The sequence below is a fragment of the Muntiacus reevesi genome, chromosome 5 (assembly GCF_963930625.1).
Source record: "Muntiacus reevesi chromosome 5, mMunRee1.1, whole genome shotgun sequence".
NCBI classification, from domain to species: domain Eukaryota; kingdom Metazoa; phylum Chordata; class Mammalia; order Artiodactyla; family Cervidae; genus Muntiacus; species Muntiacus reevesi.
Genome location: NC_089253.1, coordinates 42,311,472 through 42,337,633, shown reverse-complemented (window position 1 = coordinate 42,337,633; position 26,162 = coordinate 42,311,472). Strand labels below are relative to the sequence as shown.

General features: G+C 50.1%; 2 protein-coding genes across 3 annotated transcripts; one reads left to right on the top strand and one right to left on the bottom strand.

Annotated features, from left to right (window-relative positions):
- Positions 1 to 1,914: 1,914 nt before the first annotated feature.
- Positions 1,915 to 25,865, bottom strand: BBS1 (Bardet-Biedl syndrome 1). Of its 2 annotated transcripts, none has more exons than XM_065937810.1 (17): positions 25,797 to 25,865; positions 25,373 to 25,446; positions 25,222 to 25,256; positions 16,203 to 16,472; positions 16,042 to 16,088; positions 15,888 to 15,926; positions 15,691 to 15,763; positions 13,963 to 14,094; positions 13,124 to 13,230; positions 11,460 to 11,580; positions 11,136 to 11,294; positions 9,926 to 9,995; positions 9,208 to 9,366; positions 8,192 to 8,325; positions 7,096 to 7,230; positions 6,249 to 6,335; positions 1,915 to 6,025 (listed from the first exon to the last, which is right to left on the bottom strand). In XM_065937810.1, exons 1-17 carry the CDS (start codon positions 25,841 to 25,843, stop codon positions 5,939 to 5,941), a joined length of 1,776 nt encoding a protein of 591 aa, XP_065793882.1. In that variant the 5' UTR covers positions 25,844 to 25,865; the 3' UTR covers positions 1,915 to 5,938. The 2 variants fall into 2 exon arrangements, with proteins under 2 accessions (XP_065793882.1, XP_065793881.1); XM_065937809.1 differs by having other exon boundaries at positions 25,373 to 25,449; positions 25,797 to 25,856.
- LOC136168692 (uncharacterized) lies at positions 17,781 to 22,460 on the top strand. The gene is made up of 4 exons (XM_065936405.1): positions 17,781 to 17,785; positions 19,565 to 19,646; positions 20,620 to 21,571; positions 22,381 to 22,460. Exons 1-3 carry the CDS (start codon positions 17,781 to 17,783, stop codon positions 21,349 to 21,351), a joined length of 819 nt encoding a protein of 272 aa, XP_065792477.1. The 3' UTR covers positions 21,352 to 21,571; positions 22,381 to 22,460.
- Positions 25,866 to 26,162: the final 297 nt, after the last annotated feature.

Here is a 26,162-nt window from a genome sequence, read left to right as displayed (position 1 = left end):
TAGTTTTTTAATTATTTAAAGCTATTTTTTGCTGGATGTAGAATTCCAGGCTAATAGTTATTTCCTGTCAGTATATTGAAAACTTGTCTTTATGGGCTCCATTTTGTTGCCGCTGTCTCTACTGTTCCTTTGAAGATGCTTTTGTCTCCGACCGTTTTAAAGGTTGCTCTCTTTGGTATTCTGCAGCTTTACTGGGGGGTGTCCCAGTGTGGTTTCCTTTGTACTTATCTTAATGGGATTCCTTAGGCTTCCTGATTCTATGAATTGATGTCTTTCGTCTGTTCTAGAAAATTGTCTTATCTTCAGTTCTCCCTCATCTTTCTCTGTCCCCACGGAACTCTGATTAGACCTTCCTACTCCATCCTCCTTGTCTCTTATATAGCTCATGTTTTCTCTGTTTCTGGCATTCTGGATAATTTCTACAAGTCTTTCTTCAGCTGCTAAACCAACCTATTGAAGTTTTTTTTTGTTTTTGTTTTTAGTGGTTGTGCCCACTTATCTGTTGAGTTTTACATGTCAAATGTTTTATCATTTCTAGAAATTGGTTCCTTTTCAGACTTGCTTATTTTATATACTCTTGCTGTCTTACATCTTAAGTTTCCTTTTTCTTTAAATATATTGAAAACATATTTTATACTGTTTGGTAATTCCAGTACCTTAAGTTTTTGAGGCCCAATTATGCAGGTTTATCATTTGCTCGTGCTCACAATGCCATATTTTCTTGCAATTCATGAGTTTTGACTGTGAATTCATACTTTTTGGAATTTTATCAATGGGGATTTTTAAAGATTGAGTTAAAAGTAAATTCCTCCACAGAGGAAATATGTTTATCAGTTGCCTGATGAAAAACCAACCCAGCACTTGAAATTCTCAGCTAGGAGTGTTTAGGATCACCCAGGTATTGTCAGTTCAGGTTGCAGACTTATTCAGGCAGGCATGTGGTTAAAGATTATCCGGAGAGATTTTTTTCCCCTCTCTTCTACCCAGTACTAGACTTGGAAATAGGCAGTTTCTCTTGTTGATTCTATTAAGATTTCAAAGAACCGGCTTTTGGTTTTCATTGATTTTTCTCTGTTGATTTCCTATTTTCGATCTCATTGATTTCTGCTCTTTTTCTTTTATTTTGGATTTACTTTTGCTCTTCTTTTCCTAGTTTCCTTGGTGAAAATGTAGATTATTGATTTTAGGTCTTTTTTCTTTTGTAATATATCCATTCAGTGCTATAAATTTCCCTCTAAGCAATGCTTTCACTGCACCCACAAATTTTGATAACTTGTTTTCATTTTAATTTAGTTCAAAATATTTTAAAATTTGAGATTTCTTCTTTGACCCATGTATTATTTACAAGACTACTCTTTAATCTCCAAGTATTTTGAAAGTTTCCAATTATTTTTCTGTTACTGATTTACATTTTGGTGTGAGAGCAGACACTTCATGATTTCTATTAAATCTGTTAAAGTGTTTTTTATGGTCCAGAATATGATCTGTCTTGGTGAATGTGCTATGTGAGCTCCAAAAAAATGTGTATTTTGGTGTTGTTGAAGTAGTCTGTAGATGTCAATTAAATCCAGTTGATTGATGGTGCTGAACTCAACTATGTCCTTGAAAAGGTACCTTAATTAAAGACTGAACAGAGAACAAAAAGAGCTGAGAATTAAAATAACAGAATTTTAGGGAATTCCCTAGTGGTCCAGCAGTTAAGACTCTGTGCTTCCACTAAAGAGGGTGCAGGTTCGATCCCCGGCTGGGGAACTGAGATCTACATGCCATGTGGTGCAGCCAAAAAATAAAATAAAGTAGAATTTTAAAAACAGTTCCAGAAAAGAGTTGAAAAGTAAAAATCTCTCAGAAAATAGAGCCAAAAGATAATACAAGAGAAGACAGAAGAACATCAGAGGATTCGGTTCTGTTCTCTCTGAAATTATTATTTATTAGTGGTGGGCTTCATCAGAATTCCAGAAAGAACAGAGAAAATGGGAAGAAATCACTCAAGAAACAATTTTCTGGAATTGAGGGATGCGAACCTCCCCCCTGCAGCCTAACAACTAACGACACATGGTAATGTGTCAGATGTTTCAGAACCTCAGAGAAAGTCAGAAGCAAAAATGGCATGGAGCTTCTCAACAGCATTACGAAAAATCAGAATACAAGGGAGCACTACCTTTAAAATGATTTCCTTACATAAAAATGACTTTCACCTTCCAATTTTCGACCCAAACTATCACATACATGTATGAAGTGAATAAAATCTTCAGACAAATGGTGTCTTAAAATTTTTAACTCCAGTGAGTTTTAAGAAGATTCTTTTAAAAATAATTTATTTTTTGGCTGTGCTGGGTCTTTATTGCTGCGTGGCGTTTCCCTAGTTAGAGCGAGCAGGGGCTACTCTCGAGTTGCAGTGCGCAGGTTTCTCATTGCGGTGGCTTCTCTTGTGGAACACAGGCTCTAGGGCGTGCGGGATTCATCCGTTGCGGTTCAGGCTCTAGAGCACACAGGTTCAGTAGTTGTGCATGGGCTTAGTTGCTCCGTGGCATGTGGGATTCTCCCAGATCAGCAGTCAAACCCAGGTCTCCTGAATTGCAGGCTGATTCTTTTACCACTGAGCCACCAGGAAAGCCCAACTCTAGTGACGTTTTAGAGACGGTACCTGTGGATGTGCTTCACCAGGTGAGGGGTAAAAGAACTATGAAAAAGGACACAGGGCCCAGGAATTAAGGAATCTGGCCCAGAACATGGTAAACAGAATTCCCAGAAGTGCTTGCTGCAGTTCTAGCAAACAAACGGCACTCCCTTAAGCAGGGGATGAAGGGACACGCCCAGAGGACCTGTCGGACCCGGTGGGAGAAGAACCATCAGCTGGTATACACAGAAAACTAAGCAAAGGAGAAAAAAACAGGGCAACTATGAACTCCATGAAAAATAAATAAATACACAAAAAGGTCATTTAGTTACAGCCCCATTCTTGGCTCTGCAGCCGAGAGTCGTGTAGTAATCTAAATAGTGAATATGGATTTACCTAACTGGGGAGAAAAGGAGGGGGCAGGGTGCTGCCACGAGAGAGCTAAAGCCTCTTCTGTTATGACAGGTAGCCACAAATATTGTATAAGCATATTTGTAGAAAAGCTAACAGAGCCGGAAATGACTGTAGCAGTGGCAAAGTACTGAGGAACGGGAAGAGGCTGTTTCCTTGTTATAAATTGCCTGATTCCATAGTACTAGGTGGGGCTTCTCTGGTTGCTCAGACAGTAAAAAATCTGCCTGCAGTGCACGAGACCCAGGTTCGATCCCTGCATCAGGAGGGTTCTCTGGAGGAGGAAATGGCAACCCACTCCAGTATTCTTGCCTGGAGAATTCCATGGACAGAGGAACCTGGCAGACTACAGTCCATGGGGTTGCAAAGAGTGAGACATGACTGAGGAACTAACACAAATAGAGTACTAAGTAGGTACATGTTTTTTGACATTAAAGAAAGGCACCACTCTCCTCATCCTTGATGTAGTTTCTTAGAGCTCCAGTGAGGGCACTGGGCGTCACTCACTGCTTCCTACTTCGTACTGCTTTACTTACACTGTCCACATCATGCAGTTCATGTGTTTTTAAGTAGTAGGTCCGTCTAGTCAAAGCTATGGTTTTTCCAGTAGTCATGTATGGATGTGAGAGTTGGACCATAAAGAAGGCTGAGTGGCGAAGAACTGATGCTTTTGAACTATGGTGTTGGAGAAGACTCTTGAGAGTCCCTTGGACTGCAAAGAGACCAAACCAGTCAATCCTAAAGGAAATCAATCCTGAATATTCACTGGAAGGACTGATGCTGAAGCTGAGGCTCCAATACTTTGGCCACCTGATGCAAAGAACTGACTCAATGGAAAAGACCCTGACGCTGGGAAAGACTGAAGGCAGGAGGAGAAGGGGATGACAGAGGATGAGATGGTTGGATGGCATCACCGATTCAATGGAACCGAGTTTGAGCAAGCTCTGGGAGACGGTGAACAGGGAAGCCTGACGTGTTGCAGTCCATGGAGTTGCAGAGTCGGACACAACCGAGTGACTGAACAACAACACAGTATCACATCATGTAAATTCATATTAGGGGCCGGGCCTCGGGATCGTTTCTCCACTTTCATCATCATGGATAACTATGAGGAGGACCCAGATGAGACTTCGTTCCGAGTTCACAGTTCACGTCACGGGGGTGAAGGGGCTGTGAGGCCACCTGGCCTCGCCACAGTGACACAGCTCCAGTGACAAGGGCGAGGCCTCCCACCGCTGACGAGCGCTCGGAAAACGCTTCCGGTTTGGGTGAAGTCTGACAGTGACGCTCCCTCTACCTGTCTTTCCATTCCCAAACTGAACTTCCCCCTCACTCCCCCCGAGTCTCAGTCAGCTTGGTCGAGGAACCCCAGACCACCCCGACCTAACTGGTCTATGTTTGCGAGTGGCTGGATCATGCAGACAGGAGGGGGATGGGCTCTTTCTTTGGTCCAGACCCAATTCTCTTAATCTCGCCCCAGATGCATTCCCTGCGGAGAGTGTGGCTGTGGCCTGTCCCTCACCATCTCCAGCACAGAGACTGTTGTACAGCAGAATCAATCAATGTGGGGTCCTTGGTCTCAGGAGCAAAAGTTCTGTGCTTGCTCCTGCCGAGTACCCCCTTTCTGGAGTTGATTCCTGGTTTCTTTACAGGGGCTGCCAAACTCTAGGATATTAGAGCAGAATCTAGTCAAACCGCCTCCTTTTAAACTTGGGGAAATGGAAACACACAGAAACTTGGTTACTTCCCACAAGCCTAAGCTGTCTGCCACATGCTAGGCTGTACCTGGTCTGAAGAAGACATAGGTCCTTCCTCAGTGGACAGGATTCCTGGCTTACAATGGCGCAGGGCGGCCATGGGTAGCACTCACCCAAGAGACAACCGGCAGGTGAGCCAAGCAGACTGGCTAGGGGGCTCCAGGAGGCACCATGGGCCCAGACTGTGCGTCTCTGACCCCTAAGACCTTAACACGCACCTTCGTTCAATCCCTGACTCGACACCTAAGGCCTATGCTTTTCTAGCAAATCTCACACACTATGGCCACTGCCCAGTGACTTGCCACTCACCTGACTGACCTGGGCTCCAGGGCTTAGAACAGCATTTTGTTTGGCAGTTCTAGGCTTCTGCCTCCCAAGCCCCCTCCCCAGGACCCCAGAGATGCCCCTCCTATGAGCCCTGACCCCACCTTTCCTCTGTCTAGCTGAGCCTTCCTCTCCTGGGGCCCCTAGCTCCCTTCCCAGGCACTCTCTGCCCTCCTATGCCAGCCTCTTCCTTGGCGATCTTTATGGAGCATCACAGGCCTGAGACCTTCACTAAGCCCAAAATTTCAGAAGGGGCCCCTGTGGGAAGGCAACTATTCCCAGGGCCCCTGAATAGAAAGATGGGGAGATCAGAGCATGAGCTTTGCCTGTAAGCTGAGCTGGCAACAGCCAAGCCTCTGGCACCCCAGGGAGCAACAGGGGGTTCAGTCTCACCCGAGAAAAGCCTCTGACTATCTGGGGCCAGGCCCCCCGCCAACTCTGCAGCAGCAGCAAAGAGACGTGCCCAAGGAGAGTGGCAGAGAAGAAGGCGGGGCCTATGCCCTCATCTCAGCGTAACTGCTGCAGAACTTTTCCTTTGGACCTGGGGGTGCTTTCTGGGGGAAAGTGGGGACAAGAGCAGAGTGGCAGGAGCCCACAGGGTCAGCGCCTGGGTTTTCCTGAGGAGGAAGGCGCTCACTGACCTGTGCTGCGGGTCACCCAGTGGTCGGGGTAGTGAGGGGGGGGCGCTAGGAGAGGGGAGGGAGGCAGCGGCCTGGCGTGGTGCTGCACGGGAGCGAACCTGGGACTATGGACTCTGCCCAGCGCAGTGGAGGGGGCTGGATCCTCCTGGTTCTGGTTCCACTGGGGCTTTAACCCCAGCATTGGGTCAGGCAGCTGCCAGGCCCTCACTCATGGGCATGTTGATGTGGGCACTCAGCAGGGGTGTGCTCTGGCCTTCTCGAAGCACCAGCACCTATGGAGAAGGTGACCGTGGTAGTAGGGGGCGTTCTGCCTTCCCCCGCTGCCCCCCAAGAAGGCCAGCACGGCCTAGTCTGTACCGACCCTAGAGCAGGGCTCGGTCCAAGTCGGGGGGGAGCCTCTGCTGTGCAGATACCCAGCCCTTCTTGGCAGCCACCCAGGGCCTTGTCCACACTCACTCGCACTCTCCCCTGCACTAGTACCAACTGGCGACCTACCTTGATGATGTCTGAGGTGCCCTTGTCAGTAAGACTCTTCACAAAGGTCTCCAGGGGGTAGTTGAGCCCTGGCACCAGCAATGGGACCTAAGTTTGGGGACAAAGAGGTCAGGAAGTCAGCCCTCATGCCCAGCCAGTGTCTGGTAGATTTCAAAGCGCTGTCACCCTGCTGTCCCAGCTGAATGTCATAGCCTGGCGGGGCGGGCACGGGGGACAGGCCCATTCGAGGGGCACAGGGCTCCGTGGGGAGTGAACACCCCAGGCCTGCGTGCATGTCCATAATTAAAGGTAAACTTTTTTTTTCAGCTGTGCTGCACGGCACGCTGGATCTTGGTTCCCTGGCCAGGGATCAAACCCTGCAGGGGAAGTGTGGAGTCTTAATCACTAGACTGCCAGGCTAGTCCCTAAACCTCTTGACCTCCGACCAAGTCCAGGGCTGTTTCTCCCACATACCAAAGTCCTCAGTTTCTGGTCCTTCCAACAAAGGCTCAAATGTGGACTTGGGGAACACCAGGTCCTTCACTCTGGAAGGTTCTCCGTGGGGTTCCCATTCCTGCTGCAGGAGGGACTGGACAGCAGGGTGGGCTCTGGGACCCCCCAGCACGAACAGGCTTCCGACAGAGGCACAGGTGGGCCCTGGACTCTCACCCCAGCACCTTCCGTGTGCCGCCCGCAGACCTCGCGCAGGTGGGGAGAAAAGCAGCTGGGGCAGGCAATCTCGGGGGCTCTCCTCAGGGCCCCTGCTGCGCCCTAGTCGGCCCTGTAGCTGCAGCCACTTGCCAGCCCCCTCAACTGTGACCTGTGGGCATCTGACCAGGCCCCACCCCACCCTCTGTCACGCCGGTACCTTGAAGAAGGCCCGGGGCAGAGCATAGAGCACCTCGTTGTATAGGAAGCAGACCACCAGCCCCAGGATGGGGCGGGCTGCTGACGTGTTCTGCAGGTGAAGGGTGAGCTTGAAGGTGGGGCCCAGGCCCTGAACCTGTGGAGAGGGTGGGGAGGGGAGAAAGCCCTTAGGACCTAGTGGGCTTGGGTGCTGAGGATGGTTGACTCTGGCCCTGCCCACCTGCTTCCTCATCAGCATCAAGTCACCCTCCTCCAACTGCTCTGACGCATTGTCCATCAGCAGGCCCAGAGCTCAGAAGCTTGGCTCTGTGGGTATGGAGTTGAGTGGCGGCCCCGGAAGGAGAAAGTGGACGGGAGGCAGAGCTGGCCTGGGCGAGCAGGCCCGGCTCCCGCCTGCGCCAGCCCACGGCCCTGCCCTTCTCCTCAGGGTCCGGCCCACCTCCACCGCTCGTCCTCTGCCGGCTGTGGGGATTTCACTCTCTCCCTCTCACCCCCTGTGCTCTGTAGCCTCTTCCTCTCTGGATCTCTCCGCGGTCTTCAGGGAAAGAGAGACTAGAACCCCAACTGGATCAGACCGCACACGTCAGGGAGCCACTGAGAGCTGGTTGGAGGCCTGAGGACCTTTAGGTCAGGGTGTCTAAGGGCTCCGCGTCCTCCTTGTGCCTGTGTAGTCCCGGGACGGCCCCATCCCTGCCCCAGGCAGTCCGACCCCCTCAGGCTGCCGGCAGTTACTGAAGTGAACAGACTCCTGAAGAGTTCCCCTCCAGGCTCCTGGGAAGAAACGTCCCAAGGTGACGACCTGGGGGCCAGGTCCCACATCTGGAGGCTTGTCTGAGGCCCCAGGCCCCACATGGAACGAGGGGGCTGGAAAGCGTGCCCTGCTCTGCGGCCAGCTGAGGGGAAGAGGCAGTGCAGGTGAGAGAAGGCGAGAGTGCCCACGGAGGAGGTCTTGATCTCTGAGTCTGTGGGCAGGTGACAAGGGGCATGGGGCCTAGTTGCCTTGGAACCGGCTCTGGCCCGAGGGGTTCCCGCCCACCCCGACCTCTGCCCTTCTGGCCCTGAGGTGGCCTGACCACCCCCCTACCCCGAGAGCTCACCACGGCGTGCAGCTTGAGTGGCTCCTGGGCCGTCACAGACACGGGGCTCAGGCTGGACTCAAGGGCCTGCACGTAGGCACGGGCCGCCCGGAGGCGCAGCAGGTAGAGGTCCGCCTGGAAGGTCCGGTGCATGGCTAAAGGGAGGGACACGAGGGGCTGATGGTGAGGAGGGAGGGGGGCAGGGCAGGAGGAGGCACCCGCCCCGGCTGCGGTGGGGAGAGGGTGAGAGGAAGGCACGGGGGGCAGAGGCTGGGAGCATGCAACAGGGGCCCGAGGTCCCACCACCAGCGTCTGGACGCTGTGGACCGCTCCCTGCCCCTCCGCCCGGCTTCTCCCACCTCATGGCCGCCGGCACAGTCTCGGCCTCCTTTGTTGGTGACTGGCTGAACCCAGGCAGGGCCCTGCGCCTTTATCCAGGCCTCTGCCGAAATCGCCCTTCCCTGTCCCTGTCTGGCTGGTGGACTTGTAATCATCTTTTAAGAGTCAAATCCAATGTCATCTCTCTCTAAAGCCTTTGCCAGGCTCCCAGGCAAACGCACTCTCTTGCGCGCCTCAAAAGCACTCCGCAGAGACTTCCGCACCTATCATGCAACGTGAAGTTAGCAAGGTCTACTGAGTTCTTTAGGTAGGGACTGGCCTGATCCAAGGCACTTGGCGCAGGGCCTGGCATGATCATAGGTACTGAATGAACAAAAGAGCATGACAAATTACACAGGAAAAGGAAGAACCTTGATCAAATTCTTCTTCTGAGAATTCCTGCACCTAGAACTGGCTGCTCTCTCCTCTGAACTCGAAGGGCAGCCGCAGCACTGTCTGCCTTAAGCTCTAGTTCCTTGTTGGCAGGGTGTACTTCCGAGGCTGCCTCTGGGCCTCCAGAGGCGTGAGACCCACCTGGTTCGCCCAGGTCTCCTCCCGCTGCTCAGGGCACCCAGGTGGTGTTCACCCAGTTGCTGCCACTTTGGAGGAATGGAGGAGGAGGAGGAGGAGGAGGAGGAGGGACTCGGCCTGAGCCTCACCGGTACCGGCTTCCCGCTCTCGCAGCGTCTGGTCCACATAGATCCGGGTCTTCCGGGGCACGTTGAGTTTCACGGGCTGGCTTAGTAGGGGGTCCACCTCCCCTCCCCCCTCCGCAAACACTGCTGTGCGCTTGAGGATCTTCATGATCAGGCCACCGCCTAAGGGAAGAGGACAGATGGCAGATGTGTCCTCCCCAGGCCCACCCAACAGTTCCATTCTTTTTCCCCAATCTGCCTCATGTTGACCCTCTTCTGTCTCCTTGCTGAGACTGTAGGTCTCTGAAAGGAATGAAGTGTGTCCTCTAACTAATGCATTCATTCATTTAGCAGTTATTTATTTGTTTGGGCAAGTCACTTGGCTTGCAGGATCTTGGTTCCCTGAACAGGGATCAAACCTGAGTCACCTGAAGTGGAAGCACGGAGTTCTAACCACTAGACCACCAGGAGAGTTCCTAGCAGATATTTACTGACTATTTTGATGTTCCTGTGGCAGACACTGGGGTGAACTGGAGACACAGCCAGGGCCTTGCCCCAGGTAGTGACATCAAACTGCTGATGAGCTGTCCCCAGTCAAGGCCCAGCCCCAGAGAGGACAGTGTCTGCAGGCCCTGCTTCCCAAACCCAGGTCCACCCATGTTCCACATCCACCTCTTCTTCCCAGGGTCTGGTCCCACGGACTCCCAACTCTAAAACCCTCACGAGGCCTGACCCTCCTTGCCTTGTGTAGTCATGATGAGGGTGTTATCTTCCCGTCCAAAGCGGCCAAAGCAAAGGCTGGTCACTGCCTCCTATGGTAGACACACCAGAGTTTAGTTGGGAAAAGATCTCAGTGAAGAGAACAGGGCTGGGAAGAGGGGGGTTAAGGCTGGGAGACTCCACATATGATGTAAGAGGTGGAATGTGAGGTGAGGCCGGGGGCTATGCTGCCTCTGAAATATTTCCTGTATTTCTAATCTCCCTTCACCCCGCTCCCTGCTCACTGTCATGGCCATAGCTACAGACTGGACATCACTGGCCTTTGGGTTCAGCTTTCTAACAGGTCTCCCAGTCGTCTTTTTCCCCAGTCTGTCCTTCAAACAGCTGCTTCTGTTGCCTTTCAAAATACAAATATGACCATGTCTATTCTTGGCTGAAAAACCTCCAGTGGTTTTTGCTCTCCTTGTTCACACATTCAAGGCCTTCCATATCTGACTCCAACCTGCCTTTTCTCTTTGTCCTTTTCCCAACCTGCACACCATACCGCCTGCCCTCCCGAAAGCCTGTGGTCTAAACCAGCTGCTTTCAAATATTATATTGTGACATATGACACTTTACACATACATACACACAAAAGTTTCACACGTGATACACTCTGAACTTTTTTCTGGTTCTGTTACTGGCTTCATCAAATTGATTTGATGACTCAAAACTTTGTTTGAAAAACTCTGGTCCAAATTCATCAAACTACCTGGATTCCTTTGTCAAGAACACCCATACCTCTCAGCCACTGTTCATGTTATTTCCAGTCTGGAATACTGTACCTTCATTTATCTACTCCATTTCTCAGAGCAAACTACTTCGAGGACCAGCTGAATTGTATTTGCTCTGTGAAATCGCTCCTGAGTTCCATCCCTATGTATCTCTCACCACCACCCCCAGTCACTAGAGTCTGTCTCTGCGCTTTTTCTGGGCTTTGCTTTGCTTTAGGCTGTCTTGTATTTGAATAAGCTGTGTTTCTGGCTGGCTTGCACCTTAGACTGCAAGTCCCTTGACAATAAGGATTCAGTCATTGTTTTATCCTTCCAATACAGTGAGTTGTGCAGATGAGATACTCAATGAACATTTTCAAAATACATCAAAAGTTAAGGGTGGCAGGTGGAGTGGGATCAGGAGAGGCAGTGAGTGAGCCCCAAAGGTGGGAGCAGGGCAGGGAGGAGTCAGCAGCTCACCGGCGTGCGGATGACGTCCAGCAGGGCCTTGTCCTGGTAAATGCGGACCTCGCTATTGGCCAGCCCGACCATGACGGCCTGTAGGCCCCGGGAGTGCTGCTCCAGGAGGTTCATGGCCAGGATGGCTGCAGGCATCTGCACTGTCCACAGCTTCTTACCCTGGGAGGGAACAGCTAAGTGTCTACTGGGGGCTCGGCACTGAGAAGTGGAAAGAAGTGGGTGGCTGGAGTTGCTGGGAAGGGAATGCCAGAAAGGCTCGCCTGCTGAGGGGGCCTGAGGAGACAAGGGTGGAGGGGCTTGGGGGTGCTTGCCGTGAGATCACACCTTGTGGGTGAAGCCATGCAGGCTGTCTTGGTTGCTGCCCACCACCAGGACTTTGTGTACAAGGACAAGCCCCACAGGCTGGGCGCTCAGCTCGATGCAGTACTTGGGGCGCTTGGAGTCTCTGTGGAATGAAGACACACACTCTCAGCCCCAGAGCTTCCTGGTGGCTCACGTGGTAAAAAATCTGCTTGCAATGCAGGAGACCCAGGTCCTATCCCTGGGATGGGAAGATCCCAGGAGGAGGGCATGGCAACCCACTCCAGTATTCTTGCCTGGAGAATCCCACGGACAGAGGAGCCTGGAGGACTACAGTCCATGGGATCGCAGAGCAACTGAGCAACTAACGCTCACTCGCTCACTCACTCCCAGTCCAGAAACCTTCTCTCCTTCCCTGGCTGACCCTCCTCTTTCCAGGCCCCACAGATGATCCTGGGAGCAGCCGTGGCCCACAAGCAGAGGACCCAGGAACTAGTTCCACCTCTAGGACTTCGTAGTTGCATGACCTTGGATAACACAATGTGTGTTTTCCCTCCTGGTCTTCCTCACAACTTCACTACAGTGATCTGTGGGATAACCTGGCGTTTACCAGTCTACAGCGAGTGTACCTCAGGTGAGACGAAGTAATGGACTGAGATTCCATTTAGTATAATAGTTTAGTAATTTATCAGAAAATCAGGAGGAGTTTGCTCTGTGTGGATGCAGTGTTTTCAGTTTCCTGACATCTAAATCTTTATTTCTCTTATCTAGAAACTCTGGCCCACCTTTCTTAAGTCTAAGCCAGAGACATCTCCCATCTGATGACTCATCTGAAGAGGTTCCCATTGGTCTCTGGGCCTAAGCCCAACCTACCCTCCAAAATGAACATGGATCATGTCATTCATCACATCTTCTGAGTCAAACCCCTAATGGTTTTCTATTGCCCTTCAGATGAAACCCAAAATCTTCACCATGTCCTACCAGGTCCTGCATGAGTTGACCTGATCTCCAGGTCATCTCTTGCCACCAAGCTCAAGTGGCACATGCCAATGTCTTTCCCACCCAGAGTTCACTTACGTGCTCTCTGCCTATAACACTTGCTCCACTTTTTTGAACTGGATCCTTCTTAACTATTAAGTAATCTCTTCATACAGGCATTCACTGATCACCCTTGACCCCCTTTTTTTCCTCACTGAGCCAGTACTTTTCCTCCATAGCATGTATCCAATTTGTAATATAATCTTGGTCTTAAAATGTCTTCCCACAAGGGTAGGGACTACATATTTTGTTCATCAATATATCCCCAATACCTCATGCAATGCTTAATTCATAGCAGGTACTCAAAAAGATTTCTTGAATTAAAAGAATGACAGTTAAGAAACATCAAGCTAATGCATGAGGAAACTTCCCATGCCTATAAAAGCAATAGAACAGGAGAGACCATTTTTACCTGATATCTGACTGCACCGCTAGTGTCACAGCCACCCACCCTACTCTCTCACTTTGCCAGGCCGCACCGGACAGTCCTCCAGCCACCCCTTGTGCTCAAGGGCTCTGCCTCCTATGAAGCTCTGGGCTCTTTCCAGTCCCACGTTCTCGCTCCAAAGCCCTGCTCATCTTGTAAGCCCTCGAAACCACTAGGTTTCTGAGATGTTCCTTCTGACCCTAGAGAGCTCGGATGTGGCTACCTTCTCAGCATATAGACGCTCCCGTTGCGGCAGGCTGCGGCAAGACGAAACTCCACCTCAAACTGGCCAGAAACCTCCAGGAAGACAGGGACGCTGGGGAGGCTCATCTGCAGAGAGACTCAAACACCCCGGTTTCTCTGGAGCCCCAGCCCCTCCCTAACCTGACGTCACCTAAGTCCCCATCGCCTCACTCACACCCTCCTGGGCACAGTTTAAAACTTAAACAGTTTCTCTGGAGGGGAACAGGTAGCGAAAGCCTTTAGGTCTACACCCTTTGACTAAACTATGCCATTTCTAGGAATGCGTGTAAGGAGGTATTTAGATAAGCACACAAAATATTTGGCAAGGAAGCCTACTGTGGTGGTGGTTAATAACAGCAAGAAACTGAAAACAACTTAAACATACAATTGGCGATAGGGTAAAGAAATTACAGAGTATTTATATAACCAATGTTATGCGGCCTCTGAAAAGGCTGACATGCTTTTATATGGACATGGAAAGATACTGATGAGCTACTGCTGCTTGAAAACAGCATCCTACAGGATCCTACAGCATGGGGCTGTTTTGTAAAAAAAAAAAAAAAAAAAATGAAAGTTATATACCCGTGTCTAAATATGAAAACGTCTACAAAGACTTGTGCCAAAACTTTAACAGAAGACATGCATGAGTGGTAGGATTTGGGGATATCTGTCTTCTTTATGCCTATCTACATTTTATAACTTTCTACAATAAACAGGTATCCCCAAGACTAACTAACTGGGGCAGGAGATTTGGGGGAGGAGGGGGAGGGAGTGGAGCCTGTGCCTCGGGTGTGCCCAGGGCCAGGCCCCCACACTGACCTTGGCCAGAATGGTGAAGGCCTTCGGGTCTAGTACCAGGAGCTCCTTGCTCTCAGTGCCCAGCACCAGGCAGGACACAGCGTCCTCATCAGCCAGGTTCTTCTTTAAGGTGGTCATGGTGGTGATGACTGTCTGCAGAAGGACTCCATGGTCACCCAGGAGATCCCCTCACACCATCTCCCACCCCAGCTACTCCCAGGACGCCCCAGAAAGACAGAGGGCAAAGGAGGAAGAAGAGTATTAGAGATGTGACAGAAGGTTTACCTACAAAAGTGTTGATTGCAACAAACCTAATTTCCTAACAAAAGAAGATTCTTTAAGTCAATTATTAACTATCTATATGATCAAAAACCACACGGTCATTTACCAAAATCAGATTTTAAAAGAAGATTCAATGACAGAGAGAATGTTTCTAATGTATTAAGAGAAAATACAGGTTAAAAGTTACATTAGTATTATCTCAGTTAAAAAAATATATATATGAATAAAAAAAATCTTGGAAAGCTAAACCTGTAAATACAAACACTGGTTATCTCTGGACAATGACATCACAGGCAAGGTTTAATTTATTCATTGTGCTTTTCTGCAGTTTCTACAGTGGGCATATGTTCTTCTAATTGTGATTGGAAAGAAAATGAAAAGAGGAGATGATCCCCTTTTTAGGAATTTCTCCTATGGAAATAATTTAATGGAACTAAAATGTTTCTCTGGATAAAGCTGTTCACTGAGTTGACTATCTTTAAGATTAAAAAAAGAGGAATCCTCAATGCCTAGTGGAAGGAGAAAGGTTACAGAAATGTGGATGCTAGTGGCTTCCAACCATGGAGCTGCGATGCATAGCTAGAAAGATGGCCTCCCCCACGCTGCATCTTTTAAGCAATACTTAACTCACTCCCTGATTTTAAAAGTACTCAGAGATAGTGACGATTGTGGATCTGAGCTGCTGATCAGCAGGAGAGAACAATGTTTCTCAGGGAATTATCTACGGCAAGCCAAACACGGAGGCATGTGTTGGTCAATGTATTCGGCTCAAGTGGCCTCTATAGCAAGTGGGTGGTTCCTATGTGGCTTTCTAAAATGCAGGGACAGCTCTGAAAGTCCATCCCTGGAAGAGGCTCAGCCCCCAAGGTCAGGAACCACTAGAGCTCATCAATAAGTAGGTCTATCAATAAGGCCATTAAAATCCTAACTAAGAAAAATACGAAGTGAATAAAAAGAAGACACTTCTTGACCAATGATCTGCACTGAATAATTAAATTATGAATGAATAATGAATCATCAATGAAATAATCAAGGGGCCACTAAAAATGGAGTTCTTCAAGACGAATGCTCAAGATACAATGTTACGTGCTCAAGGGAAGCAGGATATAAAAGCATATTTATGAACGAAATGTTATCAAAATGGTAAGAGTACTCTGAGTAGTAAGAGTATAGTCACTTGTATTTCTCCTTTGTACTTCTATTTTCAAAATTTCCCCTAATGAACATATTTTACCTTTACCCCCAAGATGATAAAAGTTATATAAGTTACATAACTGTATCTATCAACTCAAAGCTGTCACTGCTAAGTGCAATGGAGAAGCCCTGCAGACTACACAGGTGACACAGGCTGGAAGGGAAACTGCAAAATAAAACTAGTCGGGTTTGGCTTTACCACTAATGTTACGTGGTCTGTTTAAAAAAAAAAACAAACTGTGTATCTTACAGGGAAATGAGAAGGGGCAGTACCTGCCGCTTGATGGACTTGGACTTGTGCTGGTACACAAACGCCTCCATCTCACTCAGCTCCAGCTGCAGAAACCTGGACACACAGCGTGGGGACATCTGTGCACCCAGCCCTGCCTGCCCTCCACAGGCCACTCCACAGCTTCTCCCCTGCCCTCCCTGGGAGCTTCTGGAGCCCTGGCCGCCCAGAGGGCCCTTACCTGAGTGACTGCACAGACAAAGGCACCTCTGCCTTCTCCCTGTAAGGAGAACAGGGCCAGTGCAGGGGAGGGGGTGTCAGACGGTGGGCTCTGGGATCAAGGAGTAAGAACTGGAGGGTGAGGGAGGCACATGAAGGGGAGAGTGGGCTCTCACCTGATGCCTTCCAGCATCTCCTTCAGGGTCAAGGGGTCAATCCGGTCCTATGCCACCACGGGAAGAAGGTAGAGCCTGTGAGCTCCAGAGCCAGGCAGGGAATGAGGCCCACCCGCAGTGGCCGCCTCTGCCTTCTTGCTCTTATCCCCCAGGTCACTTACCTCTTTGGCCTGATTCCAAAGGTCTTGTTCCAGGGGGTTTACAGGCAATGGGGGCAGGCTGAACTTGAAGTAGGGCTTGAGATTCCTATACATATACACACAAGGGCCTGAAGCGATTGCCACTGCTGGTGTCTGGGGCTCATGAGACTCCATGAGGAAGGTGACAGCAGCGGCTGGCAGGGCAGGTAGCGGGCTTTCCCTCAGCACTGTTCCTTTAAGCACCTTCAGGCGGGGCTGCCGCCCATCTGGGCCGAGGTCTCCCACGACCAGCTGCAGAGAGAGGCTGGCTGATTCCAGGCTTAGGGTCTAAAGACCCCCCTACTGCCCCTCTTCTTGGGCTTAGCTTTTTGCTGGTGCACATCCATATACACTCAGAGTGTACCACAGCTGGGTGGGAGGAGGGCAAAGGCTTTGAAAGCTGTGTGCCCTTGGGAAAAATGACTTCCTGAGCCAGTTTTCCCACCTGCAAAATGGGAATACCTACTACGCGACAGGGGTTTCCCAAGTGGTGCTAGTGGTAAAAAACCACAAAACCTGCCTGCCAACGCAGGAGACCTAAGAGACGCAGACTCAGTCCCTGCTGGGCCACGAAGATCCCCTGGAGGAGGGCATGGCAACCCACTCCAGTATTCATGCCTGGAGAACCCCATGGACAGAGGAGCCTGACAGGCTAGTCCAAGGGGTTGCACGAGGTGGACACAAGTGAAGCAACTGAGCAGGCACCCATGCACACCGCAGGACACTTGTAGTGAAAGTCAAGTGAGACAGGAGCTACAGAACCTAGCGAGGAACAGGGGGCAGCTGACACTTTCAGTATGTGTTCATTAAATGTTTCTTCAGGGCCTGCTCCATGCCAGACACTGTTCTACACACTGGGACAGTGACCTGAAACTCATATCTGGGCTCTGAGGCTGGGCTTCCAAATGGGAAAGGAGCTAAAGATGCAGAACCCAGTGCGCAGAGTGGGATGTGCTCTAGCAACCCACAGAGGAGAACCAAGCTCTTCTATTTCCTCCCTCCAAGCCACTGCAGCTGCCATGCAAGCCCATTCTCCTGAGTGAAGCCTGCAAGGCCCCTCTGATCTGGCTCCCAGCAGGTTTTCTATCACTTCCCCATCCAGGCTATGCTCCAGCCAGAAGGCAGGCTGCCACAGTATGCCTGGCTTCCAAGCATGCTCAGTGTGACTGGAGCCACACCAGTAACTTCATGTACCCCTTTATTTAATCCGAGCAACAACCTGTGAGGTAGATACAATTATTAGCCCCATTTCACAAATCAGGAAGCTATAAGGCTTAGAGATGTTAGGTAAGAGTCACATAGCTAGTAGGTGGCAGAGCAAGGTCTTGAATCTAAGTCTATCTGAATCCAAAGCCAGTGGTCTTGGGACCTCCCCGGCAGTCCCGTGGTTAGGACTCTGCCTTCCAATGCAGGGGGCACGGGTTTGATTCCTGGTTGGGGAACTAGGGTCCCACATGCCGCAGGGTACAACCAAAAATTTAAAAAAAACAAAGCCACTGGTTTTAACTACTGTTTTATATTGGCCTCAATTTTCTAATGTTCAATTTACTCTCTCCAAATATGCTGTGAGTTTCCAAGCCTCTTTGCCTTTGTTTGTGCAATTCCCTCTGCCTGGAATGCCCTCCCCTCTTCCATGCCTTCTCGACACACTTCATTCATCTTTCAACACAGTTCACATAGTACTGCCTCCTCCTGCCTCCAGTTTAGGACAGAGAAGCCTGGCAGGCTACAGTCCATGGGGCTGCAAAGAGTTGGACACAACTGAGCAACTAAGCACATGCAGTCTGTGATTTCTCCACCCTTCACTGCTGTCAACCCAGCACCAAGGATACACCAGGTGTTCAGTCAAAATTGTGGATGAATCAAGGACAGTATCTGTGTTTCCTTCTGACAACGGACTGATTCATTTCTCAGTTTAGTGTCTGCACAAAAACTTACACACAGTAGGGGGTTCACTGTGTGTGCTAGTCACTCAGTCATGTCCGACTCTTTGCAACCCCATAGACTGTACCCTGCCAGGCTTCTCTGTCCATGGGATTCTCCAGGCAACAAGACTAGAGTGGTTCCCTTAACCAAGGGGTTCACTGTATGCTTCCTTAACTGTTGAATGCTCTATGGACACGGATTTGGGGGCCAAAGCCACGAATCTTACTGCATTGTCCAAGCAGGATATGACTCCTTTCTAGCTGCCATCATAACATATCCATTGTAGGTTACTGCCCTTGGTGAGGGCTGAGCAGTAATGGAACATGTGATGGGGAATTTGACAGACCCAGGTCTGCCACCTTTTACAAACTCGGTAAACTCAGCTTTTTGGAATCTATATTCCCACTAACAAAATGGAGATAAACAATATCTATGTATGTAAAAATGCCTCAAAGAGGGTCTAGTGCAGAAATGAGTACTCAATATATGTTAACTTCCTTTCTTTAGCTCAATAATTTCTCAACCTTTAAAAAAATCTGTGCCTTTAAATTTTTTTATTTTATTTCTTTACTTATCTTTACATTTTTATCTTAATTTTAAATTTAATCTTTTTATTATGGAAAAATTTCAGTCATATACAAAAGTAAAGACTCATATAACGAACCCCCAAATAGCCATCATCCAGTTTCAAGATGATCAGCTCATGGTTAACCTTAAAATTTATACCCTTTTGATAAACAAAAACTCTCAGTCTCCTCCCTTTTAAATTCCCTCCAGATTCTGACGCCCCACTCCCAACCATGGGATGTACCCTTCCAGCAAAGAATTAACGTCAACAAAATGAAGAGGGTTTGTCTTAGTATAATCTCCAGCAGCATTTTGTTTAGCTGTACTTTCTGCAGTATGTTATATTGAAAGAATCTGAAAAACACCATGAAATTCCCTGGCCTGTGTAAATTTTCCACTTGCGCAGAATTTTCCGTTTGCAAAATAAGGATAGAGAAATGTAAACAGAACGTCTATAGGTTTCCCAATAACTGCACAAACAAGCCTGCTGTTTTCCGGAACCAACTGACGTCAAGCACCTGTACTCACAGATAAGATGACCCCATATGATACACATTATGTTACTTTTATGTTACTCATTCACTGTACTGGATGTGCTAACGGTGTACATTATGTTATTCATTCACTGTACTGGATGTGCTAACGGTGTACATTATGTTATTCATTCACTGTACTGGATGTGCTGACAATGTGACTTCTGCTTATAAAAGTCAGCTTACACTGCTATACGGTGCGACTCTGCCTCCGAGGAGACTAGAGTCGCCCGGCTTGTGCAAACCGACAATAAAGCCTCTTGCATATTGCATCTGCTGGACTGTTTATTGAGTCGCGGGAGCTCCTCTCCGGAACAGAGACCTGACGTTTGGGTCTTACATTTGGGGGCTCGTCCGGGATCGAGGAGACCCCGGATTCAATACCAGACCTCAGCAGGAGGTAAGTCCGGCCGGCAGTGAGTTTGTGTTGACTGTTGTCCTTTGTGCTTTGTGTTTAGTACCCGTACGGTACGGGCTTAGTAGAAATTCGTGAAGTGGACCGACGGGTCATAGGCCTTCCGAATTTCAACCCTGGAGGACGCTCCGGGGGGGTTCTGAGTGGCTGGGGACGAGCAGGCCGTCCTCAACCCCGGGGGTCAACGACTTCGGCCTCTGCCCCCGTCTGATTCTTTGGTTGAACTTTGGCGCCGATACTGTGCCGCGCGGCTTCTGGTCTGCATTCTGTGTGTCTGTACTGTCTGTGTGTTGGTGTACTTTTGCGTCCCCCTTCCCTCCGGTATGGGACCCAGACTAACTACCCCCCTAAGTTTGACTCTAGAGCACTGGAAGGACGTCAAAGGACGAGCCAGTAACCTGTCAGTAGAAATCAGGAGAAAAAAGTGGCAAACCCTTTGCGGCTCCGAGTGGCCAGCCTTCAATGTGGGATGGCCTCAGGAGGGCAGTTTTAACATTGATTGTATTTTGCAGATCAAAGAACGGGTGTTTGACACAGGACTTCATGGACACCCTGACCAAGTCCCCTACATAATTACCTGGGAGAGTCTGGCCCAGGACCCGCCATCCTGGGTGGCACCTTTCGTGGCAGAAAAGCCGAAGATTCCCGGTGCTGATACACCCACGGCCCCACCAGCCCAGTCCCCTCTTTACCCCATTTTTGAAAAAGAAAAATCGACCGCCAAAACGAAACCAGTCATCCCGCCGGGATGAGGACGGCCGCCGCCGCCGCCGCCGCCGCTGCCGCTGCAGCCGCCGCCGCCGCCGCTGCAGGAGAGCGCTCCCCGCCCCTTCCCGCCCGCCGCCCGCTCTCCTCCCAGGCCGCCCCCGTCCGCCTCCCCTGAGGCCCGCTCCCCTGACCCCACTGGCCCAGCGGCGACCAGCGGGGAGATTAATACTTCATCCCCCATCGCCTCCAGCTTTTGCAGGCTCTGCTGACCGTAGAAGAGAGACAGAGAGTTGTCCTGGAAGCAAGAAAAAAAAACGTGCCCGGGCCCAACGGGGCCCCTACTCCCCTTCCAAATGAAATTGACGCAGCCTTCCCCCTGACGCGTCCGGACTGGGACTACAACACCCCTGCTGGTAGGGAGCAGCTCCGTCTCTATTGCCAGGTTCTCCTTGCGGGTCTCAAGGGAGCCGGGAGACGCCCCACCAATTTGGCCCAGGTAAGAGCAGTAACACAGAGACCGGAGGAGACCCCGGCAGCTTTCCTTGAAAGGCTCATGGAGGCATACCGTATGTATACCCCTTTCGATCCTAGTAGCCCCGAGCATAGGGGAAATGTCTCCATGGCCTTCATAGGGCAGTCGGCGCCGGACATTAGAAATAAATTACAAAGGTTAGAAGGACTTCAAGATTATAGCTTGCAGGATCTAATGAGAAAAGCAGAAAGGATTTACAATAAGAGAGAAACTCCAGGAGAAACGAGAAAAAGGCGTAACAGAGAGTTGAGCAGAATTTTGGCCACCGTAGTTCAGCCTAGGTCAGAGCCAGGAAGGAGAGATAGGTTGGGAGGCAATAGGCAACCGAGAATAGACCGTGACCAATGTGCCTACTGTAAAGGAAGAGGCCACTGGATAAAAGACTGCCCAAAGAAACCATGGGATTTGCAAAGAGAATCCTCCAAGGTCTTGTCCTTGGATGAAGATTAGGACAGTCAGGGCCAGGAGCCCCCCCCCCCCCCCCCCGAGCCCCGGGTAACATTAAAAATAGGGGGGCAGCCAGTGACCTTTATGGTGGACACAGGAGCTCAGCACTCTGTATTAACCCAGACCAACGGACCCATGAGCACCAGGACCGCGTGGGTACAAGGAGCTACAGGAGGAAAGCTGTGCCGATGGACTACTGAACGGAAGGTGCACCTGGCCTCCGGTAAGGTGACTCATTCCTTCCTCCATGTTCTGGACTGTCCATTCCCCTTGTTGGGGAGGGACCTTCTCTCTAAAGTCGGAGCCCAAATTCAGTTTCATGAAAAGGGGGCCTCCATTACAGGACCCGGAGGGGCCCCCCTTCAAATTTTGACCATAAAGTTAGAAGATGAATACAAATTATTTGAGTCTAAAACCTTGCCAATGGGTCCCATCCAAGACTGGATACGGAAGTACCCTCTAGCCTGGGCAGAGACTGCAGGAATGGGGCTAGCAATGGGACAGCCGCCCATTGTCGTTGAATTAAAATCCTCGGCTACCCCCATTTCGGTGAAACAGTACCCCATGTCTCAGGAGGCTTACAAGGGAATCAGATCCCATATACAACGGCTCCTCAAGCTGGGCGTCCTTGAGCCCTGCAGATCAGCCTGGAACACTCCCCTACTCCCTGTCAAGAAGCCAGGTACGGGAGATTACCGGCCAGTGCAGGACTTGAGAGAAATAAACAAGCGGGTAGAAGACATCCACCCAACAGTGCCGAACCCGTACAATCTGCTTAGCACCCTACCCCCTTCCCATACCTGGTATACGGTATTGGATTTAAAAGATGCCTTCTTTTGCCTGAGGCTAAGTCCACAAAGCCGACCCTTGTTCGCTTTTGAATGGAGAGATCCAGAAGCTGGCCTGTCGGGGCAGCTGACATGGACTAGACTACCGCAAGGATTCAAAAATAGCCCCACCCTGTTTGATGAAGCCCTACATCAAGACCTGGCTGCCTTTTGGACACAACACCCCGCCCTGGTGCTTCTGCAGTATGTAGATGACCTGCTGCTGGCGGCCCCCACGGAACTGGATTGCAACAAAGATGTGCATGGAACCAGGAAAGACCTCACCGACCAACCACTGGCAGACGCAGAGATCACCTGGTTTACGGATGGGAGCAGCTACCTTTTAGAGGGCGAGCGGAAAGCCGGGGCTGCAGTAGTTGACGGAGAAAACGTCGTTTGGGCCAGCGCTCTGCCTCCGGGAACCTCGGCCCAAAGGGCCGAAGTCATCGCCCTCACGCAGGCACTCAGGAAGGCGGAAGGTAAGAAAGCCAACATATACACTGATAGCCGGTATGCCTTCGCCATGGCACATGTACATGGAAAAATATATAGAAGGAGGGGGTTGCTGACTTCAGAAGGCAGAGAAATATTAGATTTACTACAAGCCTTGTTCTTACCAAGGAAACTAGGGATAATCCATTGCCCAGGCCACCAAAAGGGAGATACACCCATTGCACGGGGAAATCGGCTGGCAGATATAACTGCTAAACAAGCGGCACTAGGCCCCCAAATGCTAACCGTCTCACTCGAGTCAGCATCAAAAAATGATGATGATGCGGCACTTGTTTATAGTGAAGCAGACCTAGACTTTCTTCAAGGACTTGGGGCGGACTATGACAAGGTCCATAACAGATGGATATACCAAGGGAAAACAGTGATGCCTCAAAGCACTGCCAAGAGACTTTTGACTCACCTGCATAGACTGACCCACTTGGGAAAAAGAAAAATGGCTGACCTCCTAAATGAAAATAAATTAGACTATTACATCCCTCAGAGAGACTTACTGATACAACAAATTGTAAACGGTTGTGAGGCCTGTGCAAAAGTAAACGCTGGCAGACTAAAACTCCCCTCCGGAGTTCGAGCCAGGGGGCATAGGCCTGGAGTCCACTGGGAAGTGGATTTCACCGAGATTAAACCAGGCCTATATAATAACAAGTATTTGCTAGTGTTCATAGATACCTTCTCAGGATGGGTAGAAGCATATCCCACAAAGAAAGAAACAGCTCAAGTTGTGGTCAAGAAGCTCCTCGAAGAAATTTTTCCCCGATTCGGCTTACCTAAGGTACTCGGGTCAGATAACGGTCCGGCCTTTGTCTCCCAGGTAAGTCAGTTGGTGGCCAAATCATTGGGGATTGATTGGAAGTTACATTGTGCCTACAGACCCCAGAGTTCAGGACAGGTAGAAAGGATGAATAGAACAATTAAAGAGACCTTAACCAAATTAACGCTGGAGACTGGCACTAGAGACTGGGTTCAACTCCTACCACTGGCTTTATATCGAGCCAGAAATACCCCTGGCCCACACGGGCTCACCCCGTTTGAGATCATCTATGGAAGCCCCCCACCAGCTACATCCTTCTTTGACCCTGATGTCCTTGCGACTTCCCCTACCCTGCAGGCCCACCTACAGGCTCTGCAGCTGGTGCAACAAGAAATTTGGAAGTCCGTATCAGCTGCATACCGTGTGGATAACCCTGTTTCCTGTCCCCACCCCTTTAAGATCGGTGACACAGTGTTGGTGCGGAGACATCAAACCAAGACTTTGGAACCTCGCTGGAAAGGACCCTACACCGTCCTCTTGACCACTCCTACCGCACTAAAGGTAGATGGGATTGCAGCATGGATACACGCTTCCCACGTAAAAGCTGCACCCGGCCGCTGCTGCGAGGAGATGCCAGAATACAGATGGAAACTCCACCACACTCAAAATCCTCTAAAGCTAAGACTTTCTCACTTATAATAATTCTGCTATTTGTCCGGGGCGTCTTGCCCTCGGTTCAGGAGGGCGGGAGCCCCCACCAGGTGTACCGTATCACCTAGAGAGTTTTCAACACAGAAACCGGAGAGACAGCAACTGAGACTACCGGTGTAGCCCCAGTCTCCATGAATTTCCCCAGTTTGACTGTAGATCTGTGTGACATAGTGGGAAAAAGCTGGGATCCCAACCCCCAAGAGCCCTTCCCTGGATATGGATGCTTACACCCCGGGTGGCACTTGACTTTTATGTATGTCCGGGTCACTCACGGACCCGTCCTAAAGTCCAGAGGTGCGGAGGGCCCCCAGAGGGATACTGCAAGGCCTGGGGATGTGAAACAACAAGATCCCTAAGTTTTAAGATTAAAACTAATGACAAAGAAAAGGGGGGAATGAAAGAATCTGAAAAACACCATGAAATTCCCTGGCCTGTGTAAATTTTCCACTTGCGCAGAATTTTCCGTTTGCAAAATAAGGATAGAGAAATGTAAACAGAACGTCTATAGGTTTCCCAATAACTGCACAAACAAGCCTGCTGTTTTCCGGAACCAACTGACGTCAAGCACCTGTACTCACAGATAAGATGACCCCATATGATACACATTATGTTACTTTTATGTTACTCATTCACTGTACTGGATGTGCTAACGGTGTACATTATGTTATTCATTCACTGTACTGGATGTGCTAACGGTGTACATTATGTTATTCATTCACTGTACTGGATGTGCTGACAATGTGACTTCTGCTTATAAAAGTCAGCTTACACTGCTATACGGTGCGACTCTGCCTCCGAGGAGACTAGAGTCGCCCGGCTTGTGCAAACCGACAATAAAGCCTCTTGCATATTGCATCTGCTGGACTGTTTATTGAGTCGAGGGAGCTCCTCTCCGGAACAGAGACCTGACGTTTGGGTCTTACAATATGAAATCAACAGGTTCTCTCCACTTCCACGTTAAAAATAAAGCGTAACACTAAAGGTGCTTTATCAAAGTGCACATGAATTCCAGACTACGTTGAGCTTCTTTGGAACTATCAGGAAACCTCACTTCTGGGGTGACAGGCTTACCTCGTACTCCCCGTCCCCGTGCAAATCGGCCAGCGCTGGAAAACATAAAAAGGGCCATAAACCAGGGTCTCAGCATCCTAGAGCCTTAATTATAGGGCCATCTGACTCTCCGGTCTCCCCAGAACCGGGGTTCCTGGTCCCAGAGACTCACCCATGCAGGCGGGAAAGGTGTGGATGTTCGTCATGGGATCGGAAACTGCGTTCAGCCATTTCGAACTGGCCTCACTGCTGGGAGAAGAGGGACAGAGTCGGGGGACGCGGGTGCGGGGTCGGGGGCAGAAGATGAATCCCGGGGGAAGGAAGAACACTTTGCGGTAACTGGTTTCTGGGAATGAGGTGTGTAGGAAGCTCTGAACTAGGGGGATAGAGTCAGCGTCCAAGTTCCGGCTCCCCCACCGCAGCACTCGAGTCACCCACACACCCATTCACTCCCTGGGTCTGTGTCCCTATGGGATCTTTAAGAGCCCTTTAAGGACTGCCAGCGCTGCTGAGACTCGCAGGATCCCAGATCCCAGGGACCGGGGCCTCATCTTTATATATGCGGGAAAAGGGGTCTCAAGGATCCCAGCCTTCACCTCTTGCCTTTGCCGCCGTCTTCCTGCGACGAAGACGTAGCAGCCATCTTCCCAGACGTCACCTTGGCAACCGGCTCTGGTCAGCCGCCGCGCGGCGCCCAAAAGCGCCCGGGTTGGGGGGAAGCTTGCGTGTCAAGGTTCCGGGCGCTCAACTTTCCGGCCCGGGACCAAGAGGCGGCTGAGCAAGTTGCGCTGGTCCTTGCGCCGGGGGGGTTTCTACCAGCTGAAATGCAATCCCTCATTCCGACGTATATAATTTATCTCTGATTCTTCCCATCAGGAGCTTCTAGGCCCTGCACGTCTGCCTCAGCCACGGGGCCCTCGAGCTTTGAGGCATGGAGAGGTACCCTTCTCCAGGTTAACAGC